A 26,149-nucleotide genomic window follows, 5' to 3' on the forward strand; every position below is an offset into this window, starting at 1 on the left:
AATATAAAACAATTTAAAATATCAAGGGGGAAAAAAAGGGGACGATAATAAATTTGAAAACTCAAGGAAATCTGTGCGGGACTCGGACAAACTTTATAAGCTTTGGTAATAATCAAATAAGACCACAGCAATAGCTGCCATATTAGTAGGGATGAACAAAATGAAAAGAAGATAAATAAGGACTCTATGTCGGGGCACACTTGTAGGTTGACAATTATGTGATAGTGTAGTATAATATAAAACTTAACTTTTAATACTAAATCATAATAAATGAGCAAGATTAAACATCTATAATACCCCTTTTCCACCAAAATTCCGGGTCTGACCCGGAGTTGGAACAGAGGACCTCATTCAGAGTCGGTAGTTGCGGCCGCACGGTCGTACGCCACCGATGTTCGCTAAACTGCGCATGCGTAAAATTCGCAATGCGCGTGCGCTGACTAGCTGTTACGATCGGAAATATTTCTCTCCTTGAACTTGGCCAGGTCGTTAGTTTGAGTGACAGGATGAGGCGTTTGTGGGTGATAACAAGGGAAGGTGCTTGTGAACGGGGAAGTGGAGATCCGAACGCAGGCGTGCCTGACTATACAAACGGCGTTTTATGGGAGTGCATACGGTTTATGGGAGTGCATAATTAACAAAGTAGTGTCATGGCACACGTGACATGGGAGGATTTTACACTGACTTGATTGTAGTGCTTAAGAGAGGGTCTGGTCAACCTTAAGCTCTACGACCAGCTCCGATGGTTCCCGATGGTCTCGATTAATCCTTATATGCCCGGAGATGACGTGTTATGCGAACGAGAAGGGGGCATATTTTTAAGCTTATGGCCGCATCCTCCCCTTGTTCGTCCAGCTAACGATCCCATCTTAACGACGCAACTTGCGAGTGCATCATTTGCATATCCGGCCCCTTTTCCCTTACGACCGCACGGCCGCAACGACCGACTCTGAATGAGGTCCAGAGTTCCTATTCGGATCAGACCCGGAATTTAGCTGGCAGTATCCGGCGCTGCTCACACCGGAGTCGGGTCTGCATAGACCCGGCTTTCACGGCGTGAAAGTGGACGCTTGGAGATGACGTCATCTCCAAGCGCCACTGAAGCCGGACCAATCAGCCAGCTAGCAGCACACTCCAGGTCATCGTGACCCGGAGTGCGCTGTTCTCACAGCATGGTTTCACGGGCTACGCCCGTGTTAAACCCTGCTATTTACCTGGGTTGGATTGCCGGGTCACTCGACCCGGCGATCCAACCCTCTCTCCTTTTACACCAGGGAGCTGCCCGGGTTAACCCTGCAATAACCTGGGTTTTAGCTCCGGTGTAAAAGGGGTATAATAGTAATAATGAATGTATGTAGGATGGTATTCTCAAATGAGAAGGAAATGGAAAGCTAGGTGAAATACCTTCAACAACAATTGTAAAAAAGTAATGTGGTATATTTACCACCTGTCATAACATTCACCGATTCACATGTAGGCTCAGAAAAATGTGTTACCAGAATTCCATAAAGATACAATTATATTAATTTTCAAAATAAACATTTGAAGTGAAACAAGATCCTGAAAGTCCAATTATGTTAGTGCAATGTATAGAAGGATAGAATGAAATACCCTCCAAAAGAATGAGGATGAAAAAACCTCTTTTCATAGATCATAGGTGTAATATTCATTGAGATAAAACAATCCTGGTTATCACAATATAATTAGATACATGTCAGAGCAAAACACATAATTAGTCAAACTTGTCAGTTTGATTGACTCAGTGCTTGAATAATAGGAATTGACTAACGGTCTTGTATTGTAACTGGTAGGATACTGCCATTAATACACCCTTAACACGTATTGTATAATACACATGTAAATACCACACTATGAATAAATGTCACTGATATTAACACTGTTCAGTGCCTGGTGTAACACACACTTTACTACCAGGTTCTTACATAATGGCCCTACAGATGTGGAATGAAAAAACATTCCAGTTGATTAGATGCAGTGGTCGAAATGAACATTTTGTAGTGGGGGTATGGAAATATCAATGGGTCTTTACTTAGGCAGGCCCAAATCCTGAGCCCCCCTGATATTTCTATACCCCCACTCCTCCCCTCACAGCACCACACCTCACCACCGCACCTTCCCACTCAGCACTGCACCTCACCGCACCGCACCTTCCCACGTAGCACTGCACCTCCCCACACCGCACCTTCCCACACAGCACTGCACCTTCCCACACCGTACCGCACCTTCCCACAAAGTAACGCACCTCCTAATACAGCACCATTCCTCCCAATACAGCACTGCTCCTCCCCACACAGCACCGCTCCTTCCCACACAGCACCACACCTCCCCACACAGTACCGCTCCTCCCCACACAACACAGCACTTCACCTGCCCACACAGCACCGCTCCTTCCCACACAGCACACTACACCTCCCCACACAGTACCGCTCCTCCCCGCACAGCACACTACACCTCCCCACACAGTACCGCTCCTCCCCACACAGCACACTACACCTCCCCACACAGCACCACTCCTTCCCACACAGCACCACACCTCCCCACACAGCACCTCCCTACTCCTTCCCGCACCTCACCTCCCCACACAGTACCGCTCCTCCCCACATATCACCGCTCTCCCTACACAGCACTCCTCCCCACACAGAGCACCTCCACACCTCGCTGCGCTCCAGTGACTGCTCCCTTCCTTCACTCCTGTGCATTTTCAATTCAGCACCGGCCACGAACCAATGACGGCTCGCAGACCGGCAGCCAATTAGGGACGACCACGTAGCCCACCCTGATTGGCTGTCAGTCCACAAGCCGTAATTGGCTTGCGACCGGAGCCACATTTGATCAGGCAGCCATTTGTTGACCGGCGCTGGAACAGTGACAGTCCCAGCGCTGGAACAGTGACAGTCCCAGCGCCGAAGTGAAGTGCTGGTATGACCTACCATTTCATACTGGCACACTTCGAGCACTGATTAGATGACTATCATCAGGAAGTGAATATATGATCAAAAAGGAAAATATTTCATGTACTGTACATGTTAGTGAACTCTGTGCAGACTCACAAGCGAAATGCGTTATGTCCACTCATTAGAATTTCTGCTAATTTTCCATTTGTAAGTTTTCAAGGGAGCTCCTCATGGGATTAAATGAGCATTTATTGAATGAGAATTTATCCATTAGAAATATCCAGGTTGTATCAGCCAGTTGTGGGCATATTACCAACTCAGTACTCCCTTTGGGATTTTCCTAGCTTTATGATAGACAAAGTCACACCATGCAAAATTAAAGGCTCATACACTCGACGATATGCTCCATGAGCGATATCATCTAGGGTTGGCCTGCAGTGCCGGGCTCAATGTCATTAACAATATTATTCAGTGCCGGCACCCTCCCTCAACCCTGTATTTGCAGTACCTGATGATATCATCATGTTGCCCTGCAAGTACGGGCGATAAACGATATACAGGTTGAGTCTCCCATATCCAAAGTGCTTGGGACCAGGGGGATTTTGGATATCGGAATATTCCATATTTTGGAATAATTGCATATCATAATGAAATATCTTAGGCGTAGGGCCCAAATCTAAACACAGAATGCATTTATGATTTATATACACCTTATACACACAGCCTGAAGGTAATTTTATACAATATTTTCAATAATTTTGTGGCTTAAACAAAGTTTGTGTACAGAAATGAAATTCATTTATGTTTCATATACACCTTATACACACAGCCTATAGGTCATTTTATACTTTATTTTTAATAATTTTGTGCCTTAAAATTTGTGTGCATTGAACCATCAAAAATCAAAGTTTTCACTATCTCAGTCATGCTAAAAATATTCCGTATTTGGGAATATTTGGATATAGGAGACTCGACCTGTAGTCAACAACCAGTGAGAGTGCGCATCTCTGGTCATTGACGACATAGATACTGGACGATATTGTGAACGATAACTATATAGTGATCGTTCATATTATCGTCTAGTGTGTATGTGGCTTTAGTCTACTTCCTTCTTTTTCCCTGAATACAGTGTTCTATATACTGTTGATGTTTGAATTTTGTACACCAACATACCCATCATACAAGGGGTAGCAGCTACCAATATATGAGGGGTAATGAACATTCCGTTGGTTAACACTTATTTGGATTTTTATGCTTACATGGAATTTATTTTATTTCAACGGCAGCCTAACTTATGGGCTGCTAAATGAGATGAACTGTCGCCCCATAATATTTCTATTTTACATGGTACGTAGGTGATTTACTAATCCTGTGGAGGAGTGGCAGAGACAGCTTTATGGGCCTACCTGAGAATATTAACAAGGTCATTAAAATTGACATAATATAGTCTGGATGAAATACATTACCTGGACGGCCCCAATGTATAATAATGCTAATAATGTCTACATGCAAGATATATACCAAAGGCCATTGATAGAAGCACATTTTTTAAAGAAACCAGTCATCACCCCATTGCATAAAAAAGGGGTAACCCTACTTTTAGTGTTATGTGTACACAGAATAACTAGTTAGGGGAGATGTATCAAACAGCATAAAAAGTGTACAGAAGTGGACCAGTGGAGAAATGACCCATAGCTACCAATCAACTTCTACCTATCATTTTATAAAATGTACTAAGTAAATATTACCTCAATGCTGATTGGTTGCTATGGGGGGTTGGGTATGATATCTCGGCTGTCGGGATGCCACTGGTCGTAATACCAACAGCGTCATCCAGCCTTAATACCGACACCCAGAGGACGCTATGGTAAGTACTTTTCTAACCCCTACCCTAACCCACCCTCCCCGGTGCCTAACCCTAACCTCTCCGCACCCTAAACCTAACACCCCCTCCCCGGTGCCTAACCCTAATCTCTCCCCTCTAGTGCCTAAACCTAACCTCCCCCTCCCCGCACCCTAATCCTCCCCCTAATGCCTAACCCTGCTACCCAACGCTACCCTCCCCCTAACACCGTGATACTTAACCTTCGTGATGCCATTGGTCGGGATACTGGTGCCGGGATCCTGACCGCACACCGGGATGCCGACTACATCCCGCTATGGGTTCTCCAATCTTGACACCGCATGATGCATTTCCTCCTAGGTTACTTACCTGAACTTCTTACAGATACTAACAGATGGGTTTTATTTATTACTAGATTGCAGTATAAGGTGGAATGGAGACGATCCCACAGATTTGAGAAATTGTTAGAATACGGTGAGTAACTTTTAGTAGGATAAAGGTTTTTTTAGGGCGCAGAATAAAAAGAAAATATATTTAGTGTATACTGTTTATGATCAAACAACCTTATTTTATGTTGTGTGAGATAAGTGCCACCAGTTGCTTTTGACACTTTTGAAGCCCAAATCTAGGTGAATCCAGACAGGTTCTCCTAATCACAAAATTCTAGACAGTTTTATCGTCACATACATCAAATATTGCTACTAAAACTGGGTAAACACTAGGTCGACCTGGTTTTCCATTGATACAGGATCCTCTGTGTGACCCAATTGTAACACAGCGGTTTGATGCTATAAGTGATCTCTGGATAAATCTATGCTATGCTATCCCACTGATATATCATTTTTGTTAATCAGTGAAATTTACAATTGTGACTTGGATTGATAAGAAATCTAACTAATGTGTTGCTGTACACAGACGCTGCGAGTAACCTCTAGGTCAGTGGTTCCCAAACTTTTTCAGTTGAAGGCACCTTTAAGGTCTCCTTCATTTTTTTCAAGGCAGCCTTAAGCCAAATTACCTATGTAGTGCCCCCTGTAGTGCTGCCCATGATGCAATGCCCCCTGTAGTAGTGCTCCTTATGTAAAGTCCCCTGTAGCACTGCCCATTATGCAATGCCCCCTGTAGTTGATCCCATTATGTAATGCCCACTATAGTAGTGCCCCTTATGCAATGCCCCCAGTAATAGTGCTCCTTATGCAATGCCCCCTGTAGTAATGCTCCTTAAGTAAAGTCCCCTGTAGTACTTCCCATTATACAATGCTCTCTGTAGTTGAGCCCATTATGCAGTACCCCTTGTAGTAGTGCCTCTTAGGCAGTACCCCCACTAGTAGCCCCCAGGGCACCCCTGTGCAGAACTCACCTGCATAAAGTTCACGCTGGAGACCGCTCCTCCCGCTGCCGCTGCGCTGACTGCATCAAGCTGGATCCAGCAGGCGTGCAGGATGCTCACAAGTTCCCAGTGATGCATTGCGCGGTGTCGCGGGTGCACAGGTGACGTCATGAGGTCACCCGCGCACTGCATCACTGGGAACGCTGAAGCGATCAGAGGCTTCTTTAGCTACTGAAAGCTTCAGAGGCCAGCGATCCACTTTCTGAAGGAAAGTTGATCGCGATCTACCGGTGGGAGCTCTACAAGCTACCGGTAGATGGCGATCAACATTTTGTCCAGGCCTGCTGAGATGACAGCAGCTTCCCTCCGGCCGTGGCACCCTGGTGACACGCCGCGGCGCCCCAGGCACAGTTTGGGAACCACTGCTCTATGTGATTATATATGTAACTTTTCTCTGGGCCTATTTTTCACCAGAACCCTTCTCTTTCCCCCTCCCCTACCTGTCTATACATATGAATTTATATCAATTAATGTCACCATAATATGGCTCAGTTCGGATTATAACATTTTTCCTATATTAGGATTATATCTCTTATGTGGTGCTACGCAGATTTTCACCCTTAATTTATATATGTTGGTATATTTTTTTACTTATCTTTATGAAATATTTTTGGCACTTTTTGTATTTATATATATTTATTGATATTATTTATTTGTATTTTTCTGTGTTTCTATAATAAATCTAGTTAGATAACATACAGTAGATAGGATCTACACATAATTGAGACTCAAGGTGCCTACATACTTGGCGATATTTTACACAATCTGGCCGATTCCGACGCATTGGAACGACAGATTGTGTAAAAAATGCCCAAATCGTGAGTCCCCACTCACGATGCATTGCGCGTCCCCGCTGGTTGTACATCGCATCGTCATATCTGCCGTGCTGTAGGGCAGATCTGACAATCTACGACACGATGCACTGGAAAAAGTCGGGATGCACCATAGATCGTTTGAAGATTGGACACCATATCGTGTGCAGAGCTGCCAGGGAGAGTTTCAAGGGAAATCGTGCACGATGTCGGATCGTCAACAAGTCGGTAAGTGTGTAGCCACCTTAAGGGCCTTATTCATTTAGAGGCGAAAACTCAGTTGCCGGACTTTTCGCTGTCATCGCTGGTTTTGGGTGCGAAAAAGTATCGCGCTTAACCCCGTATTCAATTCCAAATCGGTGAAACCGGGACCCGGCGAAACTGAAATCGCCGAAAAGTTCTTTCAGTTTTGGGGAAATCAGCCTGACACCCCCCAAAAGATGCACTGACATGGGGGATCACTATGGGTAACCCCGAATAGCCCTGCTGAAGGTATTTGGGGTTTTTAAATGGGCTCAATAGGCGCTACTTAGTGTCTTTCAGCAAGTGGTGAAGAATAGCATTTTGCAACTTTTTTGGGGGAAAATAAGCATTCCCATCAAATTTTGGGGTACATGAAAATGGGTGCAAGCATATTTTAAAGTTACTAAAGTCAAGCATTAAAAAGTGCCAAAAATGCACCTTCAACAATCACCTGCAATCCAAAAAACACCTCCCCCATACTTGCAGACCCCCCAAAGGCTATTTTGCTAGTTTTGGAATTTGTACCCCCACTTTGAATTTTTTCGCCCATTTTTTCAAAGTGCTTTTTTGGGATGTCCTTTGTGGGTAGTGTCGAGGGGGGGTGTTCAAAGGGTGCAGGGTGGTTCCCGAAAGGTTGCACACCAAAACCCCAATTCTGCACTTTTTTTCCGCCGGGTACTCATACATTGCATTAGGTTTTCGCACCGGCGAAAAGACGCTGAAATTGAATACGGGGATAAATGGAATAGGCGAAAATTACGTCATCGGCGAAAAAGTATCGCCGAAACGGACTTTTCGCTTCTAATTGAATACGGCCCTATATATTGTAAGAAAAACCCAATAAGTTTTTTTTTTTATCAGATCATAAATAAAATAATATATATTTTCAAAGTGTTCCCCCAAAAACAGTCTCTCCCCCTCTTTCTGCACTCTGCAATCCATAATATAATCCACTATAATCCATGTGATTATGGAGTCTGGAGCACCACCAACACAAATATGTAGTATAATCTCCTTTCTACTAGAAAATATACCCTATACTGTTGGTATTACAAAATATCTATTTATTTTGTTTATGTCCTGTGTGGAATGCCCCCTTCTTCCCCCTCGACCTGACAATTGGTTTGTGTATACACACTTACCAATCGTCTACCCGATGTACCGGGCTTGACAGCTCAACTGGGCGGGCATTTAAATTTGCACGCCCAGTTGAGCTGTCAATCACCACCAGCATGTGTACCAACGATCGTCGGGTCACCCGTACACACCAGCAGATGCACCAATATATCGTTTAGATATATCGCCCATCTGCTGTGCTGCACAGCAGATTGAATATGTCTGTGAACGACCTCGCTACTGTATATCTATCAGTGTGTACCCAGCTTCAAGTCACTATATTGTTTATGGAATCTAGTGATTCAAACACTTGCATTCCCAGTGTGAGTTTTGCATGCACGGCAAATTACAAACATGTATTCACGATGTGTCATTTAAATATGAACAATAAGACCTTTAATTGCATCAAATATATGTGTTGTGTCTTATTACAAACAAAATCCCCTATGAGTTCTGGTTATTATGCTAACTGCATTTTCTCACTGCGTTTGACACTTGAATGACAATCCAAATGATCTAATGGTCCGAGTCTGCAGTGCTGTATGTCTCATGGAGCGAGCGGACCTAAAGACGCACATTTCGCCTGTACGGTCTTGGTCACATGATTGCCTATGATCGCTGCCATAGAAACCGGTCGCTGATTGGATGAGAGAGGTCTCATTCTTAGCCAATCAGTGCTATGGTGCAGGAATCCACGTTGGGTAACTGTTATTCTCAGGGAAGTGCTGAATGTACACTATGTACATGCGGTGCTTCAGTGGGTTCAGGATCTTTGTTTTGTTTTCTTTTTTGTCAAACCCCTGGATGCCTACCTGGAGAAGGGGACCGATAAGCACCATGGATTAGGTATGTAGTGTGTGTAATAAATAATTCGATATTTAGTGTGTGTCTTGTCTTATTTTTTATATTTTCTTCCCAGTGGGGGTACAGGTGACACTGGGCACTTACTGTCTGGGCATGGTGGAACTTGTGGTTCTCCAAGTGCTGCCTTGCCGAGGCAGGGTTGCTGAGAACTGTAAAAATTAATATTAATTACTATCTTTCAACCACTGACCCTTCCACCAGGGGTGCAGGGAATAGCCCTGGACTTCACCCTAGCCGTGAAAGGCAGGACTACTTTTTTGAGGGGAGCCCCACTTTCCAAGGAATCCCAGGGCTGTGATGACTAGTTTGGGGCAGGATAATGCTTTGGAAAAGGGGACCCTATGATGTATGTCCCTCTCCTATGGCTGATTGAGCCCGGTGCTGGTTACTGGAAATATGGGGGAAACCCCACGCCGTTTTCTTCCGAATTTCCAGTACCAGAATGGGCTCAGTTGTCCAGACTGGCTATGGATTTGTTGGGGGGAGAGACTCCACGCAGGTTTTTTTTTTCTAGTTTTTAACCCTTTATTTACACTGTACACTCAAATAAAGCACTGCACAGATCACACAGGTCTATGCAGCGCTCAGCGGAGTCTATTGAGAAGGGGCCGATACGACTAAACTCGCACATGATACCACACAATCAATATCACAATCGAATCAAAATAGCCAGTAAAACACGATTCTTGGTAAATCCATGATTTTGGTCGCAAAAAACTCATGCGAATTCCAGCGTTTCCAACATGTTTAAACACTGCCAGACACGATTCTTAATAAATTTTCCCCTAGGCATTTACAGAGACTCCATTTCATCCATCATGTAAGCGGAAGCTCCCAGACCGTCAGGAAAGGATGTTTTTTCAGATTGCCAGAGAAGTGTTTACGCTGGAGGAAGTGTTTCTGGGCACCTGGAAACCTCCATAAGTGTATCACTTATGGACACGAAGAACCCTTTGTCTGCAGTAGCGGACAGTGCTCAGTGCCAGAGGAAGAGGTGTGACTTTAAATAGTGTCCCCATGCTAATAGTGAGGCTGTGAGTAAAGGATTTATTGAGCAACTAACCACCTAGTGAGCCATTATGTAGCTATCAAACTCCACCGGATTCCTCTGTTCTTATAGACCAGGGGAGCGAGGACCCTTGGTACTTTGATGCAGGTAGGTCACTGCATTGACAATAGCAAAGGGTTTATTAATAAGGGAAGAAATTCTTAGCACAGTGGTTTTCCAATGCCAGCCCTCAGGGAGGTATACAGTACATTCATAATGTCTACACCAGAAGTCAACAAGGTCAGAATGACGACATGACACATTGTGAATATTGACAAACTTTATTTTTTACGATTTTAGGGTTAGCCATATTCACTTTGCCAATGGATCTCCACCAAGTCACCCCTCACTTCCCCAAGTAAATAAAAAAAAAAAAAAAAATTCTCCTGTGTATGGGCCATATCCAATTAGTCGCGGTAAATTACTGCGGCTAATTAGCTCGCCCAGGGCTATCCAATTAGCCCCGTAGTCGGCATGACGACGGCACTTATCGGGGGGTTTTTTTTCGGGACTTGATGTATCCCGAAAAATAATCCACGATAAGTGCCATTTTTTTCGCCCAGAAAAGGCGAGAACACATAGGGCCGTGAGTTTATCGCGGCTCCTATGTGTTACGGGCGAACTATCCTATTAATTGGACTGAATTAATAGGATAGGGATAAAAAAAAAAAAATATCAGCGAAAAATCCCCGTTTTTCGCCAATCGCGGGGATCACTTAGCGCCCTATATTTCTATCCCCATACCAGCTGCTCCCTTCCTTACATTTTCCTTCTTCCTAAAATCTTAGGAAAAACAAAATCAGCTTGGTTGGCAAATGTAGATTTTATTAGCGTATTTGTGTACGGATCATACAATTGCGTATCAGGTGCATACATACACTTCATGTTATCTCATAGACTAATGCACTATATAAGAGTATAGTGACATAATAAAATCATACCAAACCTAAAACATATTCCATTAATCACTCTGCAACCTACAGTACACAATAAATGCATCATAAACAAACCATAGACCAACAAGTATAGTTTGACCTGTAACAGACAGCACAACACCTATGGGACTAACTAAATTGTAATGGTAAAGGTGCTACATATATTCAGACATCACATCAATTAAAATAAAGTACAACTGTCACCAACACATAGCATACAATAGGCAGCCATTTTGGGGTGGTCACTGTAAAACAGCTGGTCGATTAATGAAGTGTCTAGTGAACTGAAAAGCTGTAATCCCATCGCTGTTGTTTCAGACCAACAAATGGCCGCCTGCAGGGCTTGTTACTCTGTAGTTGTTAGGAGACCCATCCGTTGTTTATATCACTGCACACGTTAGACGTATTTGTGTAGTGTTCATTCTAGCACCCTGTACCTGTAACAAAACCGTGCTGTTCCTTTTTCCTGCCTGGGATGTAGCTCTCTGCTCTGGTGATTCTAGCACTCTCTGGTCTGTATCTCAGCAGTTTGTTGCATCAGCTGAGTGTGCTAGAGGCACCAGAGCAGAGAGCGACACTGCAGGCAGAAAAGAGGAATTGCACGGGTTGTTACAGGTGCAGGGTGCTAGAATGAACACTATTTGTGTCTGACGTAATCCACAGCTGAATGCTGACTTTAATTCTGAAGGTGCATATTTAGTGTTTGTAATTTACCATTGCTTCCATTAGTCATATAGGTCTTTGTTTAGTGCATCTAACCTCGTACCTTTCATAATCTGTCAACTCCCATCCAAGACGGATCTCCGGAAAGACCAGCTGGTAAAGCATGCTGGGACTAGTAGTTTCACAACAGATGGAGAGCCACAGGATTGCCAGGCCTGCCCGAGTGCATACTCACAATTCCCCTTTGGGACCCACCAGTGAAAGTGCCTGATTAGAAATCTATAGCAGCCAATAAAGTGGGCTTGTACCCAGACACAACAACAGGGGTGCTACCAAAAGGGACACCTATCCTGAGCCTGGATGGGCCCAGAACCAAACCACTTAAGGACCGCGCCAGCAACCGCCTAAATGTAGAATGTTATATGAATTGGAAACCTTGCTGGTTGCTAAAATATTAAGTAAAACAGAACAGCAAATGTAAACCCCCACCCCCAATTTCTCCCTAGAAAACATCACGTGCCATGCAGACCCCTTCTCTCTCAGTGCCGCCCACCGAGTCTGCCTAGAATGAGCAGGAGTCGGGAGCAAGCAGCAAGCAACACCGTTGCACAGCACTGCTGACACCATCACCAACCAATCACAGCAGCAGGCTCAGTATCAGGCCAATGGTGCGGGGGTCAATTGTAGTGAAGGGGGGGCATCAATGTACCAGGGCCCAATATATCTGTTGCCGGCCCTACTTGGACCAGTGCTAGTGTAATACATTTGGACATTTTCATTACCTTAAACACACAGGAGTCATATAGGACTACATTCAATATAATAAAAACAAACTTATTTAAGAAGAGCCGGTAGGGTGCCTTTTCAGAACCAAGTTGGTAGTAGGTATCCAGTGTCACTCCAACGTGTTTCATCTCACATGCACTTCATCAGGGGTAATCTCCTTCATAACTTAGTGGTGTTCATATGCTTTTACATATACACTCTGAGAATGGATTTTTGCCTGTTTCTATGCATGAAACTAATAATGTCAATGGCTTTTACAATGGTTAAAGTATTGCTGCAACCTCCATTACATGTCTATCCGCTCAAGGAAACTGCTCCTCTCCTGTGTGTATTTTCTGATGCGTAATAAGACGTGCTTTCTGTGTAAAACATTTCCCACACTGAGAGCATGGAAACGGCCTCTCGCGTGTGTGTGTCATTTGATGTTTAACAAGAGATGATCTATGTGTAAAGCATTTCCCACACTCAGAACATGGAAATGGTTTCTCACCTGCATGAATTGTCTGATGTATAACAAGACTTAATTTATGGGCAAAACATTTCCCACACTCAGAGCATGGAAATGGCTTCTCACCTGTGTGAATTCTATGATGTTTAACGAGATTTGATTTATATGTAAAACATTTCCCACACTCAGAGCACTGAAAAGGCTTCTCACCTATGTGGATTTTCTGATGTGTAACGAGATGGGATTTCTGTGCAAAACATTTCCCACACTGAGAGCATGGAAATGGCCGCTCGCCACTGTGTGTTATTTGATGTTTAATCAGAGCTGATCTATGTGTAAAACATTTCTCACACTCAGAACACGGAAATGGCCTCTCACCTGCGTGAATTGTCTGATGTATAACAAGACCTGCTTTATGGGGAAAACATTTCCCACACACAGGACACGAAAACGGCTTCACGCCGGTGTGAATTCTATGATGTTTAACAAGAGCTGATTTATATGTAAAACATTTCCCACACTCGGAACACGGAAATGGCTTCTCCCCTGTATGATTTCTCTGATGTTTAATAAGAGTCGATTTGCGAGTAAAACAGTTCCCGCACTCGGAGCATGAAAACGGCTTCTCACCTGTGTGCGCTCTATGGTGTTTGACAAGACTTGATTTGTGTGCAAAACATTTCCCGCACTCAGAGCACGGAAAAGGTTTCTCACCTGTGTGACTTCTCTGATGATCAGCAAGGTCTGATTTCTGCATAAAACATCTCTCACACTCAGGACATGGAAATGGCCTCTCGCCTGTGTGACTTCTCTGGTGTCTAATAAAGTTTGACTGATGTGCAAAGCATTTCCCACATTCAGAGCAGAGAATGGCTGCGTTACCAGAGGTATCAGGAGGACATGCCTTATAATCAGAGGGATCAGGTGACATATCTGCACTGTGATGTACTGAATGTATATTTAGAGTAATGGGGTTTCCTCCTGGGTGATTTTGTGTCATTTTGTCATCTTCACAATCTGGATTTCTCTCCACAGCATTCCTCCTTTTGTGTCCAACTGCTGGAAATGATAGAAATACATGAAAATACACTTTTTTTAAATTAAATTCAGCAGCATATTTTTTGTTACGGTTATAGCGAGTTCAAAATGTTATTTTGATTTGTGCATTTCACAACTGTAATATAGTTTCCAAATAGCAAATATGGCTCTTGCCGAAAAGATAAAACAATGGCTTAACATATAAAAAAAACAGTATCACCAAGCAGATTTCACAGAACCAGCCATTGGGCAATAGTAACAAACAATTACCTCTCCCTCCCCGGTGCCTAAGCCTAACCTCCCCCTAGTGCCTAACCCTAACCTCTCCCTCCCTGGTACCTAAACCTAACCCTCCCCCTAGTGCCTAACCCTAACCTCTCCCTCCCTGGTACCTAACCCTAACCTCTCCCTCCCTGGTACCTAAACCTAACCCTCCCCCTTAGTGACTAACCCTCCCGATACTTACCTTCAACTGTTCTCGGGATTCCGGCGCCGGGATACAGACCATCGCCATCCCGTGTGACGGGATGCTGACTACATCCCCTATCAAACCTTCTAAAGAGTGGCCAAGCTGAGCAACGAATCACCTTTTAGCTATCATTTTATAGAATGTATTTTATAATTACTAGCTCAGCCAGCATAGGCCGCATGGCCAGAGTCAGGCTAATCCAGTGGTTCCCAAACTGTGCGCCATGGCACACCACACTAGCAGGGATGCCTCAGGTTGGTGGTCCAGCACCAAATCAAATTATTTATAGTCAATGTAATGTAAATATGTGGACAAGCAGAAGCATAAACCTGCCCACCACCACATAACTGACCCTAAGGATGACAGATAAGCACTATTTACTTCACTTTACTACATTTTTTTCTGAATTTCTCAATAACAAACTTTTGGCTTAGGGGTGCCATGAAAACAATGCTGATACTCTAGGGCGCCGTGATTCAAAAAAGATTGGGAACTACTGGGTTAATCATTTAGGCTGAAGCTTCGGTGTAGACTAGAACTGAGGGAAGGTGGGCAGCGGGGCAGACCAGTATATCAAATCGGGATAATGCAGGATGACAACACAAAGCGGGCTAAAGTGTGGACATGAGTAAAGAAAAGGACAGTATAAGGGCGAAGCTGGACATGGAAACAGATCAGAAGATAGAGAGCAACAGCACAGACCGTTGTGTATTGTGATCGGGGTGTGTGTGTTTTTAGGGTACATATTGAGAATCCAACATTCAGGTAAATAATTCACAAGATTATACCTGTGTGGTCATGCACATGGAAAATCATGGGTAATGCCGAATGTGGTGCTCAGGGAGGATCATGGGAAATATTGCTTGAGCTGCACAGGAAGAATCATAGGTATTGTCAAACTAGAGAGTGTGGGGAGGAGACTGGTCAGATCTCTGGGCTGGTAACACACAGTAACATGATGTGAGGGAGAGAGCAGGAGTATAATAGGGGCTGATGGCTCCTGACTCCCACACTCTGCAGATACATTTCCCTCGTTAGTTTGGCTGTAGTGACAGAGGAGGGTGTACGATAAGAGATGGCTGTAGTGACAGAGGAGGGTGTAGGATAAGAGATGGCTGTAGTGACAGAGGAAGGTGTAGGATAAGAGATGGCTGTAGTGACAGAGGAAGGTGTAGGATAAGAGATGGCTGTAGTGACAGAGGAAGGTGTAGGATAAGAGATGGCTGTAGTGACAGAGGAGGGTGTAGGATAAGAGATTTCTGTAGTGACAGGGGAGGGTGTAGGATAAGAGATGGCTTTAGTGACAGAGGAGGGTGTAGGATAAGAGATTACTGTAGTGACAGAGGAAGGTGTAGGATAAGAGATGGCTGTAGTGACAGAGGAGGGTGTAGGATAAGAGATGGCTGTAGTGACAGAGGAGGGTGTAGGATAAGAGACGGTTGTAGTGACAGAGGAGGGTGTAGGATAAGAGATGGCTGTAGTGACAGAGGAGGGTGTAGGATAAGAGAGTGCTGTAGTGACAGAGGAGGGTGTAGGATAAGAGAAGGCTGTAGTGACAGAGGAGGGTGTAGGATAAGAGAGTGCTGTAGTGACAGAGGAGGGTGTAGGATAAGAGAGTGCTGTAGTGACAGAGGAGGGTGTAGGATAAGAGATGGCTGTAGTGACAGAGGAGGGTGTAGGATAAGAGATGGCTGTAGTGACAGAGGAGGGTGTAGGATAAGAGATGGCTGTAGTGACAGAGGAGGGTGTAGGATAAGAGATGGCTGTAGTGACAGAGGAGGGTGTAGGATAAGAGATTGCTGTAGTGACAGAGGAGGTTGTAGGATAAGAGATTGCTGTAGTGACAGAGGAGGGTGTAGGATAAGAGATTGCTGTAGTGACAGAGGAGGGTGTAGGATAAGAGAGTGCTGTAGTGACAGAGGAGGGTGTAGGATAAGAGATGGCTGTAGTGACAGAGGAGGGTGTAGGATAAGAGAGTGCTGTAGTGACAGAGGAGGGTGTAGGATAAGAGAGTGCTGTAGTGACAGAGGAGGGTGTAGGATAAGAGATGGCTGTAGTGACAGAGGAGGGTGTAGGATAAGAGATTGCTGTAGTGACAGAGGAGGGTGTAGGATAAGAGATGGCTGTAGTGACAGAGGAGGGTGTAGGATAAGAGATGGCTGTAGTGACAGAGGAGGGTGTAGGATAAGAGATGGCTGTAGTGACAGAGGAGGGTGTAGGATAAGAGATTGCTGTAGTGACAGAGGAGAGTGTAGGATAAGAGATTGCTGTAGTGACAGAGGAGAGTGTAGGATAAGAGATTGCTGTAGTGACAGAGGAGGGTGTAGGATAAGAGAGTGCTGTAGTGACAGAGGAGAGTGTAGGATAAGAGATTGCTGTAGTGACAGAGGAGGGTGTAGGATAAGAGATGGCTGTAGTGACAGAGGAGGGTGTTGGATAAGAGATTGCTGTAGTGACAGAGGAGGGTGTAGGATAAGAGAGTGCTGTAGTGACAGAACAAGGAGAATATGTGACTGTTCTGTACTTAGTGATTATTACTCACCTGTGCTGATAGCTGTAGGGATTTCCTCCTCCTTACACTGCTGATCACACATCACATACGTCTCTTCTTCTGTCTTTATAGCTTCTACCTTAATATCAGTCAGAACTTCCCCCTAAATTACCCAAAATCAGTATAATAACAGTTTAATAATGCCTGGTTTTATTAACCAAGATTAAAAAAGATTAAACAACAATATCTCTTTGGATTATACAGTGAAAAGTCACTTTGGTATTTGTCGAGAGCCTCAGTAGCTGCACTTACCTGATCCTCCTGTGGGATCCTGTGATTCTCATCTGTATCCTTGGAATAAAGAGGACGGGGACATCTCTCTGGAGTATCTCTGTAACTGGCTCCATCTGTAGGAGACACACACACACAGTGACAAGTATTGTGTGCTGCACTCTAGCGCTCTGCAGTTGTGTCCCGTGAGCTTATGTGGCCTAACGTTTCGCGGCTGAGCTGTTGTTGCTCCAAGATGGTATAGTGTAATAGCTACCCACATTACCCAACTTGTACACAATATAATACTGTAATAACGTGTCTGGAGAATTCTATTAATGAAGGCAAAAGCCGCATTGAATGCATAAAATGAAGTTACTAATGCAGACACAAATACATAATAAAAATACAAATTAAATTATATTAAATACACACATCTGTTGTCCTCCTCTATAAAAGCCAAATGAGAATAATCTTCACCGCAGGAATTCAAAAGCAAATATCAGTGACGTAATGAGAGAAGATGGCTGCCACCTCATGTACTATAGCAGCCACATTGATGATTTAATTATAGTGGGAGTAGACCTGATGCAATCAGCCAATCAGAAACGGCTGTTGATCAACATAATCGTCAGTTCGTATTTCACACTAAGGATATATTTACTGAACAGGTGGAGATGTTGCCCATAGTGACCAATCAGATTCTACTTATCATTTATCTAGCACCTCCTAGAAGATAATAGCTAGAATCTGATTGGTTGCTATTGGCAACATCTCCACTTCTAAAAACCCGTACCTTAGTAAATTTACACTGCCAGTCACAGGAGAAACAGCTCCAGGGGAGAATATATGCATCTGTGTCCAGGTTGGACTCTGTCATAATTACGGGAACACACCCTCTGTGTCCTCGCCCTGCTTTCACGCCCCTTCCCTACCAAGTTCCGTCACTCTAAGCATGAAATGTGACAAGACGCAGCAGAATGTACATATGGACAGAAGACTTTATCTGTGCTCCTGTGCAGTATTGGTGTTACCAATTTTATGCAAAGCATAGATTACCGTGTTTCCCCGATAATAAGACACTGTTTTATTTTTTTTTGGGGGGGGGGTCAAAAAAACTCCATAGGGCTTATTTTCGGGGTAGAGCTTATTTTAATTAACATTGACAGCATCATGCCCTCAGTCCTGCTTTTATCCCCATCATGGCCTCAGTCCTCCTTTACAATTCTTTACTAAGCATTATTTTTTTTTTATTAGGGCTTTTTTTCGGGGTAGGGCTTATTTTGGACCGTTTTTCAAAAGTAAGGGTAGGTCTTATTATCGGGGAAACACGGTAATATGACCAACTGTAAATGAGCCCCATTGTTTATATGTGATTTTTAAATAATCTGTGTTTCTTGGTGGACAGCACAATGGCTCTCCTCCTAACTATATATGAAGGCGGCCCCATACCTGCTCTCTCCATTACAATACATGACAGTCTCCTCTTACCCAGTGATGTGAGGGGCCGGTGATTCTCCATCATCACGTCCTTGTACAGACCCCTGTGTTCCTCTATATACTCCCACTCCTCCATGGAGAAATAGACAGTGACGTCCTCACACCTTATAGGGACCTGACACACACAATGATACAGTCATCACCCAGACACATCCCCTGGTGTTACTGTATAATGTCCCATTCCCAGCAGTCACCTCTCCAGTCATCACCCAGACACATCCCCTGGTGTTACTGTATAATGTCCCATTCCCAGCAGTCACCTCTCCAGTCATCACCCAGACACATCCCCTGGTGTTACTGTATAATGTCCCATTCCCAGCAGTCACCTCTCCAGTCATCACCCAGACACATCCCCTGGTGTTACTGTATAATGTCCCATTCCCAGCAGTCACCTCTCCAGTCAGCAGCTGAATGATCTTGTTGGCGAGTTCCAGGATCTTCTGGTCATTGTGTCTCTCACGTGTCAGTGGAGGCTGAGAGATGGGGCTCTGGGTCCTGCTCAGTCCTCCTGGTACACAGGGATGGCTGTTGGGTGTCACACGCTCACCAGATGTCTTTCTCACTACTGTGTAATCCTGTGTATTGAGAGGGACACCAACAGATATCATTAAACACATTACCAAAAACCATCACCTCTCCAATCAGGTCCCTGTGTTAGTAATAGAGATAATAGTGATCACTGTGACACTCCCAGACTCCCTCCTCCCCAGTCAGGTCTCTGTGTTAGTAATAGAGATAATAGTGATGTCACTGTGACACTCCCAGACTCCCTCACCTCCCCAGTCAGGTCTCTGTGTTAGTAATAGAGATAAGAGTGATGTCACTGTGACACTCCCAGACTCCCTCACCTCCCCAGTCAGGTCTCTGTGTTAGTAATAGAGATAAGAGTGATGTCATTGTGAAACTCCCAGACTCCCTCACCTCCCCAGTCAGGTCCCTGTGTTAGTAATAGAGATAAGAGTGATGTCACTGTGACACTCCCAGACTCCCTCACCTCCCCAGTCAGGTCCCTGTGTTAGTAATAGAGATAATAGTGATCACTGTGACAGTCCCAGACTCCCTCACCTCCCCAGTCAGGTCTCTGTGTTAGTAATAGAGATAAGAGTGATGTCATTGTGAAACTCCCAGACTCCCTCACCTCCCCAGTCAGGTCCCTGTGTTAGTAATAGAGATAATAGTGATGTCACTGTGACACTCCCAGACTCCCTCACCTCCTCAGTCAGGTCTCTGTGTTAGTAATAGAGATAAGAGTGATGTCATTGTAAAACTCCCAGACTCCCTCACCTCCCCAGTCAGGTCCCTGTGTTAGTAATAGAGATAATAGTGATGTCACTGTGACACTCCCAGACTCCCTCACCTCCCCAGTCAGGTCCCTGTGTTAGTAATAGAGATAAGAGTGATGTCACTGTGACACTCCCAGACTCCCTCACCTCCCCAGTCAGGTCCCTGTGTTAGTAATAGAGATAAGAGTGATGTCACTGTGACACTCCCAGACTCCCTCACCTCCCCAGTCAGGTCCCTGTGTTAGTAATAGAGATAAGAGTAATGTCACTGTGACACTCCCAGACTCCCTCACCTCCCCAGTCAGGTCCCTGTGTTAGTAATAGAGATAATAGTGATGTCATTGTGAAACTCCCAGACTCCCTCACCTCCCCAGTCAGGTCCCTGTGTTAGTAATAGAGATAACAGTGATGTCACTGTGAAACTCCCAGACTCCCTCACCTCCCCAGTCAGGTCCCTGTGTTAGTAATAGAGATAAGAGTGATGTCACTGTGAAACTCCCAGACTCCCTCACCTCCCCAGTCAGGTCCCTGTGTTAGTAATAGAGATAAGAGTAATGTCACTGTGACACTCCCAGACTCCCTCACCTCCCCAGTCAGGTCTCTGTGTTAGTAATAGAGATAAGAGAGATGTCACTGTGACACTCCCAGACTCCCTCACCTCCCCAGTCAGGTCCCTGTGTTAGTAATAGAGATAAGAGTGATGTCACTGTGACACTCCCAGACTCCCTCACCTCCCCAGTCAGGTCCCTGTGTTAGTAATAGAGATAAGAGTGATGTCACTGTGACACTCCCAGACTCCCTCACCTCCCCAGTCAGGTCCCTGTGTTAGTAATAGAGATAATAGTGATGTCATTGTGAAACTCCCAGACTCCCTCACCTCCCCAGTCAGGTCCCTGTGTTAGTAATAGAGATAACAGTGATGTCACTGTGAAACTCCCAGACTCCCTCACCTCCCCAGTCAGGTCCCTGTGTTAGTAATAGAGATAAGAGTGATGTCACTGTGAAACTCCCAGACTCCCTCACCTCCCCAGTCAGGTCCCTGTGTTAGTAATAGAGATAAGAGTAATGTCACTGTGACACTCCCAGACTCCCTCACCTCCCCAGTCAGGTCTCTGTGTTAGTAATAGAGATAAGAGAGATGTCACTGTGACACTCCCAGACTCCCTCACCTCCCCAGTCAGGTCCCTGTGTTAGTAATAGAGATAAGAGTGATGTCACTGTGACACTCCCAGACTCCCTCACCTCCCCAGTCAGGTCCCTGTGTTAGTAATAGAGATAACAGTGATGTCACTGTGACACTCCCAGACTCCCTCACCTCCCCAGTCAGGTCCCTGTGTTAGTAATAGAGATAAGAGTGATGTCACTGTAACCCCTCACCTCCCCAGTCAGCAGGTAGATGATCTCCAAGTTGAGATTCAATATCGTCTCAATCATGCGTCTCTTGTCCTTTTCCATCTTGAACAGTTAGGATCCAGTTAAACTGGCTGACCCAGAGGTGACCTCTGTAGAGAGAAATATATGAGGAATATATGTTACCTCTAAACCAGAATAAGTATATACATTAATACAGATTACAGAGAGTGGCCAGTGAAGTACAAGTACAACTCCCTGTGTTATGTACACCACATGGTCTAAGGCACCTGACTATTAAACCATATGTGCTTGTTTAACATCGAATACCAAAACCGAGGGCATTAATATGGGGGGCCTCCAGCTGCTGTGGAACTACACATCCCAGCATGACCTCCAACAGTTTTGCTATTAGGGCATGTTGAAATGTGTAGTTCCACAGCAGCGATTTTCAACGCAGTCCGACAGCAGCATGCCCCCGACACGCCTGCCGACACCCAGCCCCCCTCCGTCACTGCCCAGGATCGTCTATCAGAATTGCATGAATCTCCGGTTTTAGTCCACTTATGGTATCTATCGGGAAGCATGATCATTGAGTCTCGGATGTACGCGCAAATGTAGAACACTGGGCGCTTGCGCCTGATGTTCTACATTTGGCTGGATCCCAATCAGTCCTAAAGATACATGATACATGGTATAGTGCATGTTTGGCATGTCAGAACACATCCACCCTTACCTTCCTGACATGAGTGACAGTGCCCTCTACCAAGCAGTATGAATGTAAATAAACCATGAAATGTATTGTGAATGGACCAGCTAAGCTGTGTGAGTGCCAGTAGTGAGTTGTAGTATTGTTCTGCATGATTTGGGATAGCAAAGGGAGACATTGATCTGTGCCTACATAGCTAATTGAGTGCTAGACCCACTGTCAGGTGATTTATGCCAGCACTAACGAAGACCAGACTGGAATCTCCACAGATCCGGACGAGGGAGGACATGTTTGAGTTCATTCAGCTCCACAAAATAGCAATGGATGCTGCGGTGGATGGAGGCTGACCTTGTGAAGCTTAGCTGAAGATAGAGGCTGGTGGTTGTGGTGCATCCAGTGTGAGGAAGCCTGGAGTAGCCTCCATCTAAAGGCTGTCAAGCCACATAAGCCTGCAGTTGGGGAAGGCAGTGTAAAGAGTTACATAGTGTGTGTGTATGTATACAAATATATATTTTTATAGACAGGTTAAAGCAGAGCAAACCGGTCACTTTTGGAGGAATTCAGTAAGCTCAGAACCCTTTATACTGGAGTCAGATATTATGGCAATGCCGGTTTTCCAAATCATCTATTTTCCCTAGCAGTGAGGTAATAATCCTGGTTTGATTTAAAATATAATTTTGTCATTCTATAAGCAAGTCCTCTGCAGCGCTGGTTCTCTGTCCAAGGTCGGTAATGCCTTTAGTATTAGCATCAAGGCCAGAAATGATAGCGGTGATTGGGCTAACATATGACGCTACACACAACTCAATCATTGGTGTAAACATGAGACAGTTGTCTGTATATATCAGCTGCAGTGGTGGTGCCTCGCGGCTCACAGTGGCAGAATATTACCATCATGAAATGGCAGCGGAGGTGGTGCCTCGTGTCTCACATATAGTGTCAGACTATTACTAACAGGAGCTGGTGGTAGAGGATGTGCCTCATTGCTCACATGGTGTCAGACTATTACTATCAGGAGCTGGTGGCAGAGGTTGTGCCTCTTGGCTCACATGGTTTCAGACTATTACTATCAGGAGATGGTGGCGGAGGTTGTGTCTCATGGCTCACATAGTGTCAGACTATTACTATCAGGAGATGGAGGTTGTGCCTCATGGCTCACATGGTGTCAGACTAATACTATCAGGAGATGGGGGTGGTTCCTCGTGTCTCACATAGTGTCAGATTATTACTAACAGGAGCTGGAGACGGAGGTTGTGTCTCATGGCTCACATGGTCTCAGACTATTACTGACAGGAGTTGGAGGCGGAGGTTGTGTCTCATGGCTCACATGGTCTCAGACTATTACTGTCAGGAGATGGTGGCGGAGGTTGTGTCTCATGGCTCACATGGTCTCAGACTATTACTATCAGGAGATGGAGGCAGAGGTTGTGCCTCATGGCTCACATGGTCTCAGACTATTACTGTCAGGAGATGGTGGCGGAGGTTGTGTCTCATGGCTCACATGGTCTCAGACTATTATTATCAGGAGATGGTGGCGGAGGTTGTGTCTCATGGCTCACATGGTCTCAGACTATTACTATCAGGAGATGGAGGCAGAGGTTGTGCCTCATGGCTCACATGGTCTCAGACTATTATTATCAGGAGATGGTGGCGGAGGTTGTGTCTCATGGCTCACATGGTCTCAGACTATTACTATCAGGAGATGGAGGCAGAGGTTGTGCCTCATGGCTCACATGGTCTCAGACTATTACTGACAGGAGTTGGAGGCGGAGGTTGTGTCTCATGGCTCACATGGTCTCAGACTATTACTGTCAGGAGATGGTGGCGGAGGTTGTGTCTCATGGCTCACATGGTCTCAGACTATTACTATCAGGAGATGGAGGCAGAGGTTGTGCCTCATGGCTCACATGGTCTCAGACTATTACTGTCAGGAGATGGTGGCGGAGGTTGTGTCTCATGGCTCACATGGTCTCAGACTATTATTATCAGGAGATGGAGGTGGAGGTTGTGCCTCGTGTCTCACATAGTGTCAGATTATTACTATCAGGAGATGGAGGCAGAGGTTGTGTCTCATGGCTCACATGGTCTCAGGCTATTACTATCAGGAGATGGAGGCAGAAGTGAGCGCAACATCTACAACCAAACCCACAGAACTATGAATACACCCTTTATATGGGATTAAAGAGAGTTTGCTGTGAATGTTACAGAAGCAGCCAGAGATACAGTGACACAGAGCACATAGCCTCCCTCAGGGACCTCCCCAGGCAAGGCTGTGCTGTGGCTGCAGTCAGGGTTTATTACCCACATGCTACCACACTCTGCCAGGGCCCAAACACTGCACCCATCGGAGACTAGCACAAAGGCTCCACCGAACAGGAGCTGGCATTGCCCTGATGGCTGACCTGTCTTATACAAAATGTTATTATGTTTCTGTAGGTGATTCTTCTTACCCTCTGCGGCCCGCACTAGTCACCGGGATAATGTTACACACCTGGCTTCCTCCCGTGCGTTCCAACTGATCCCTCTGCGTTTCAAACGGCGGAAGTTGTTTATTTTTAATTGCCACTTCCGGGTGAAGGGTGAGGTACGGGAATGACTCGAGATAGCCTTTGTTGTGTTTGGCTGCAGCAGATGATTATCTTAATTATTGTTATAATTATTATATAGCAGGAGCAAACTGCGGTGTCAGGTTACTAAGCTGCAGGAGGAGCAGACTGTGGTGACACGTTACTAAGCTGCAGTGGGAGCAGTCTCCTGTGTACCCTCACCTCCCAGCCATGTGCCTAATGTTTACCTGTACCTATGTGTACTGTATATTGCTTCTGTTCTCCTGTTTACTTTGTCCTCCCACCCCTGTGCCCCATGTTCCCTTCTCCACATGTATGTAATGCTGGCTGTCGGGATGCCTTCTGTCAAAATACCGACAGCGGCATCCTGATGGTTGGTATCCTGATGGGCCGGGTAAGTATACTTACCCTTCTCCCCCTAACCCTCCCTTGTATCCTAACCTTAACTCTCCCCACCCTGCACCCTATCCCTCCCCATTAGTGCCTAACCCCCCACCCAAAAAAAAAACAACTTAATGCTAACCCCGCTATGCTACCTAATCCTAACCCTACCACCGCGGCTGACACTAAGGGCGCCCCGGATTTACATCGTTCAGGCTGGCGTCCTTCTCTGTTCCGGAATCGAGATTAAGACAGGCGTCTGTATTTTGACGCCTATCTTAAGTCCCTTGTCGGGCTTCCTCCATCAGGTTTTAGACTGGCAGCATCGCGGCCGCCGGTCTCATAACTACATCCCGTCTATATCCCTTCTGCTATCCTATGTAATCTCCCCTCCCACCTCTGTTCCCCAGGTTCCCTTCTCCACGTCTATATCCCTTCTGCTCTCCTGTGTACTCTGCCCTCCCGCCAGTGCCCCCGGTTCTCCTCTCCCCATGTCTATATCCCTTCTGCTCTCCTGTGTACTCTGCCCTCCCACCCGTGTCCCCTGTTCTCCTCTCCCCATGTCTATATCCCTTCTGCTCTCCTGTGTTCTCTGCCCTCCCACTCGTGTCCCGTTCTCCTCTCCCCATGTCTATATCCCTTCTGCTCTCCTGTGTTCTCTGCCCTCCCACCCCTGTGCCCCCTATTCTCCCCATATCTATATCCCTTCTCTCCTGTGTACTCTCCCCTCCCACCCATGTGCCGTTCTCCTCTCCCCATGACTATATCCCTTCTGCTCTCTTGTGTACTCTCCTTATGTCTTTATCCCTTCTGCTCTCCTGTGTACTCTCCCCTCCCACCCCTGTTCCCCTCTGCCCATGTCTATATCCCTTCTGCTCTCCTGTGTACCCTCCCTTCCGCCCCTGTTCCCGTCTCCCCATATCTATATCCTTTCTGCTCTCCTGTGTACTCTCCCCTCCCATCCCTGTTCTCTCCATATGTCTATATCTCTCTCACTTTCCTGTATACTCTCCTACCCCTGTGCCCCA

General features: G+C 45.4%; 1 protein-coding gene across 1 annotated transcript; it reads right to left on the reverse strand.

The window, feature by feature from the left end:
* Positions 1 to 11,660: 11,660 nt before the first annotated feature.
* LOC148500727 (uncharacterized) lies at positions 11,661 to 24,731 on the reverse strand. The gene is made up of 7 exons (XM_088451375.1): positions 24,624 to 24,731; positions 21,492 to 21,616; positions 19,224 to 19,406; positions 18,823 to 18,946; positions 17,374 to 17,468; positions 17,113 to 17,224; positions 11,661 to 14,122 (listed from the first exon to the last, which is right to left on the reverse strand). The coding sequence occupies exons 2-7, from the start codon at positions 21,567 to 21,569 to the stop codon at positions 12,918 to 12,920; spliced, it is 1,797 nt and encodes a 598-aa protein (XP_088307501.1). The 5' UTR covers positions 21,570 to 21,616; positions 24,624 to 24,731; the 3' UTR covers positions 11,661 to 12,917.
* Between the last annotated feature and the right edge of the window lie 1,418 nt (positions 24,732 to 26,149).

The sequence above is a fragment of the Taudactylus pleione genome, unplaced genomic scaffold (assembly GCF_031769625.1).
Source record: "Taudactylus pleione unplaced genomic scaffold, aTauple2 ptg000547l, whole genome shotgun sequence".
Lineage (NCBI taxonomy): Eukaryota > Metazoa > Chordata > Amphibia > Anura > Myobatrachidae > Taudactylus > Taudactylus pleione.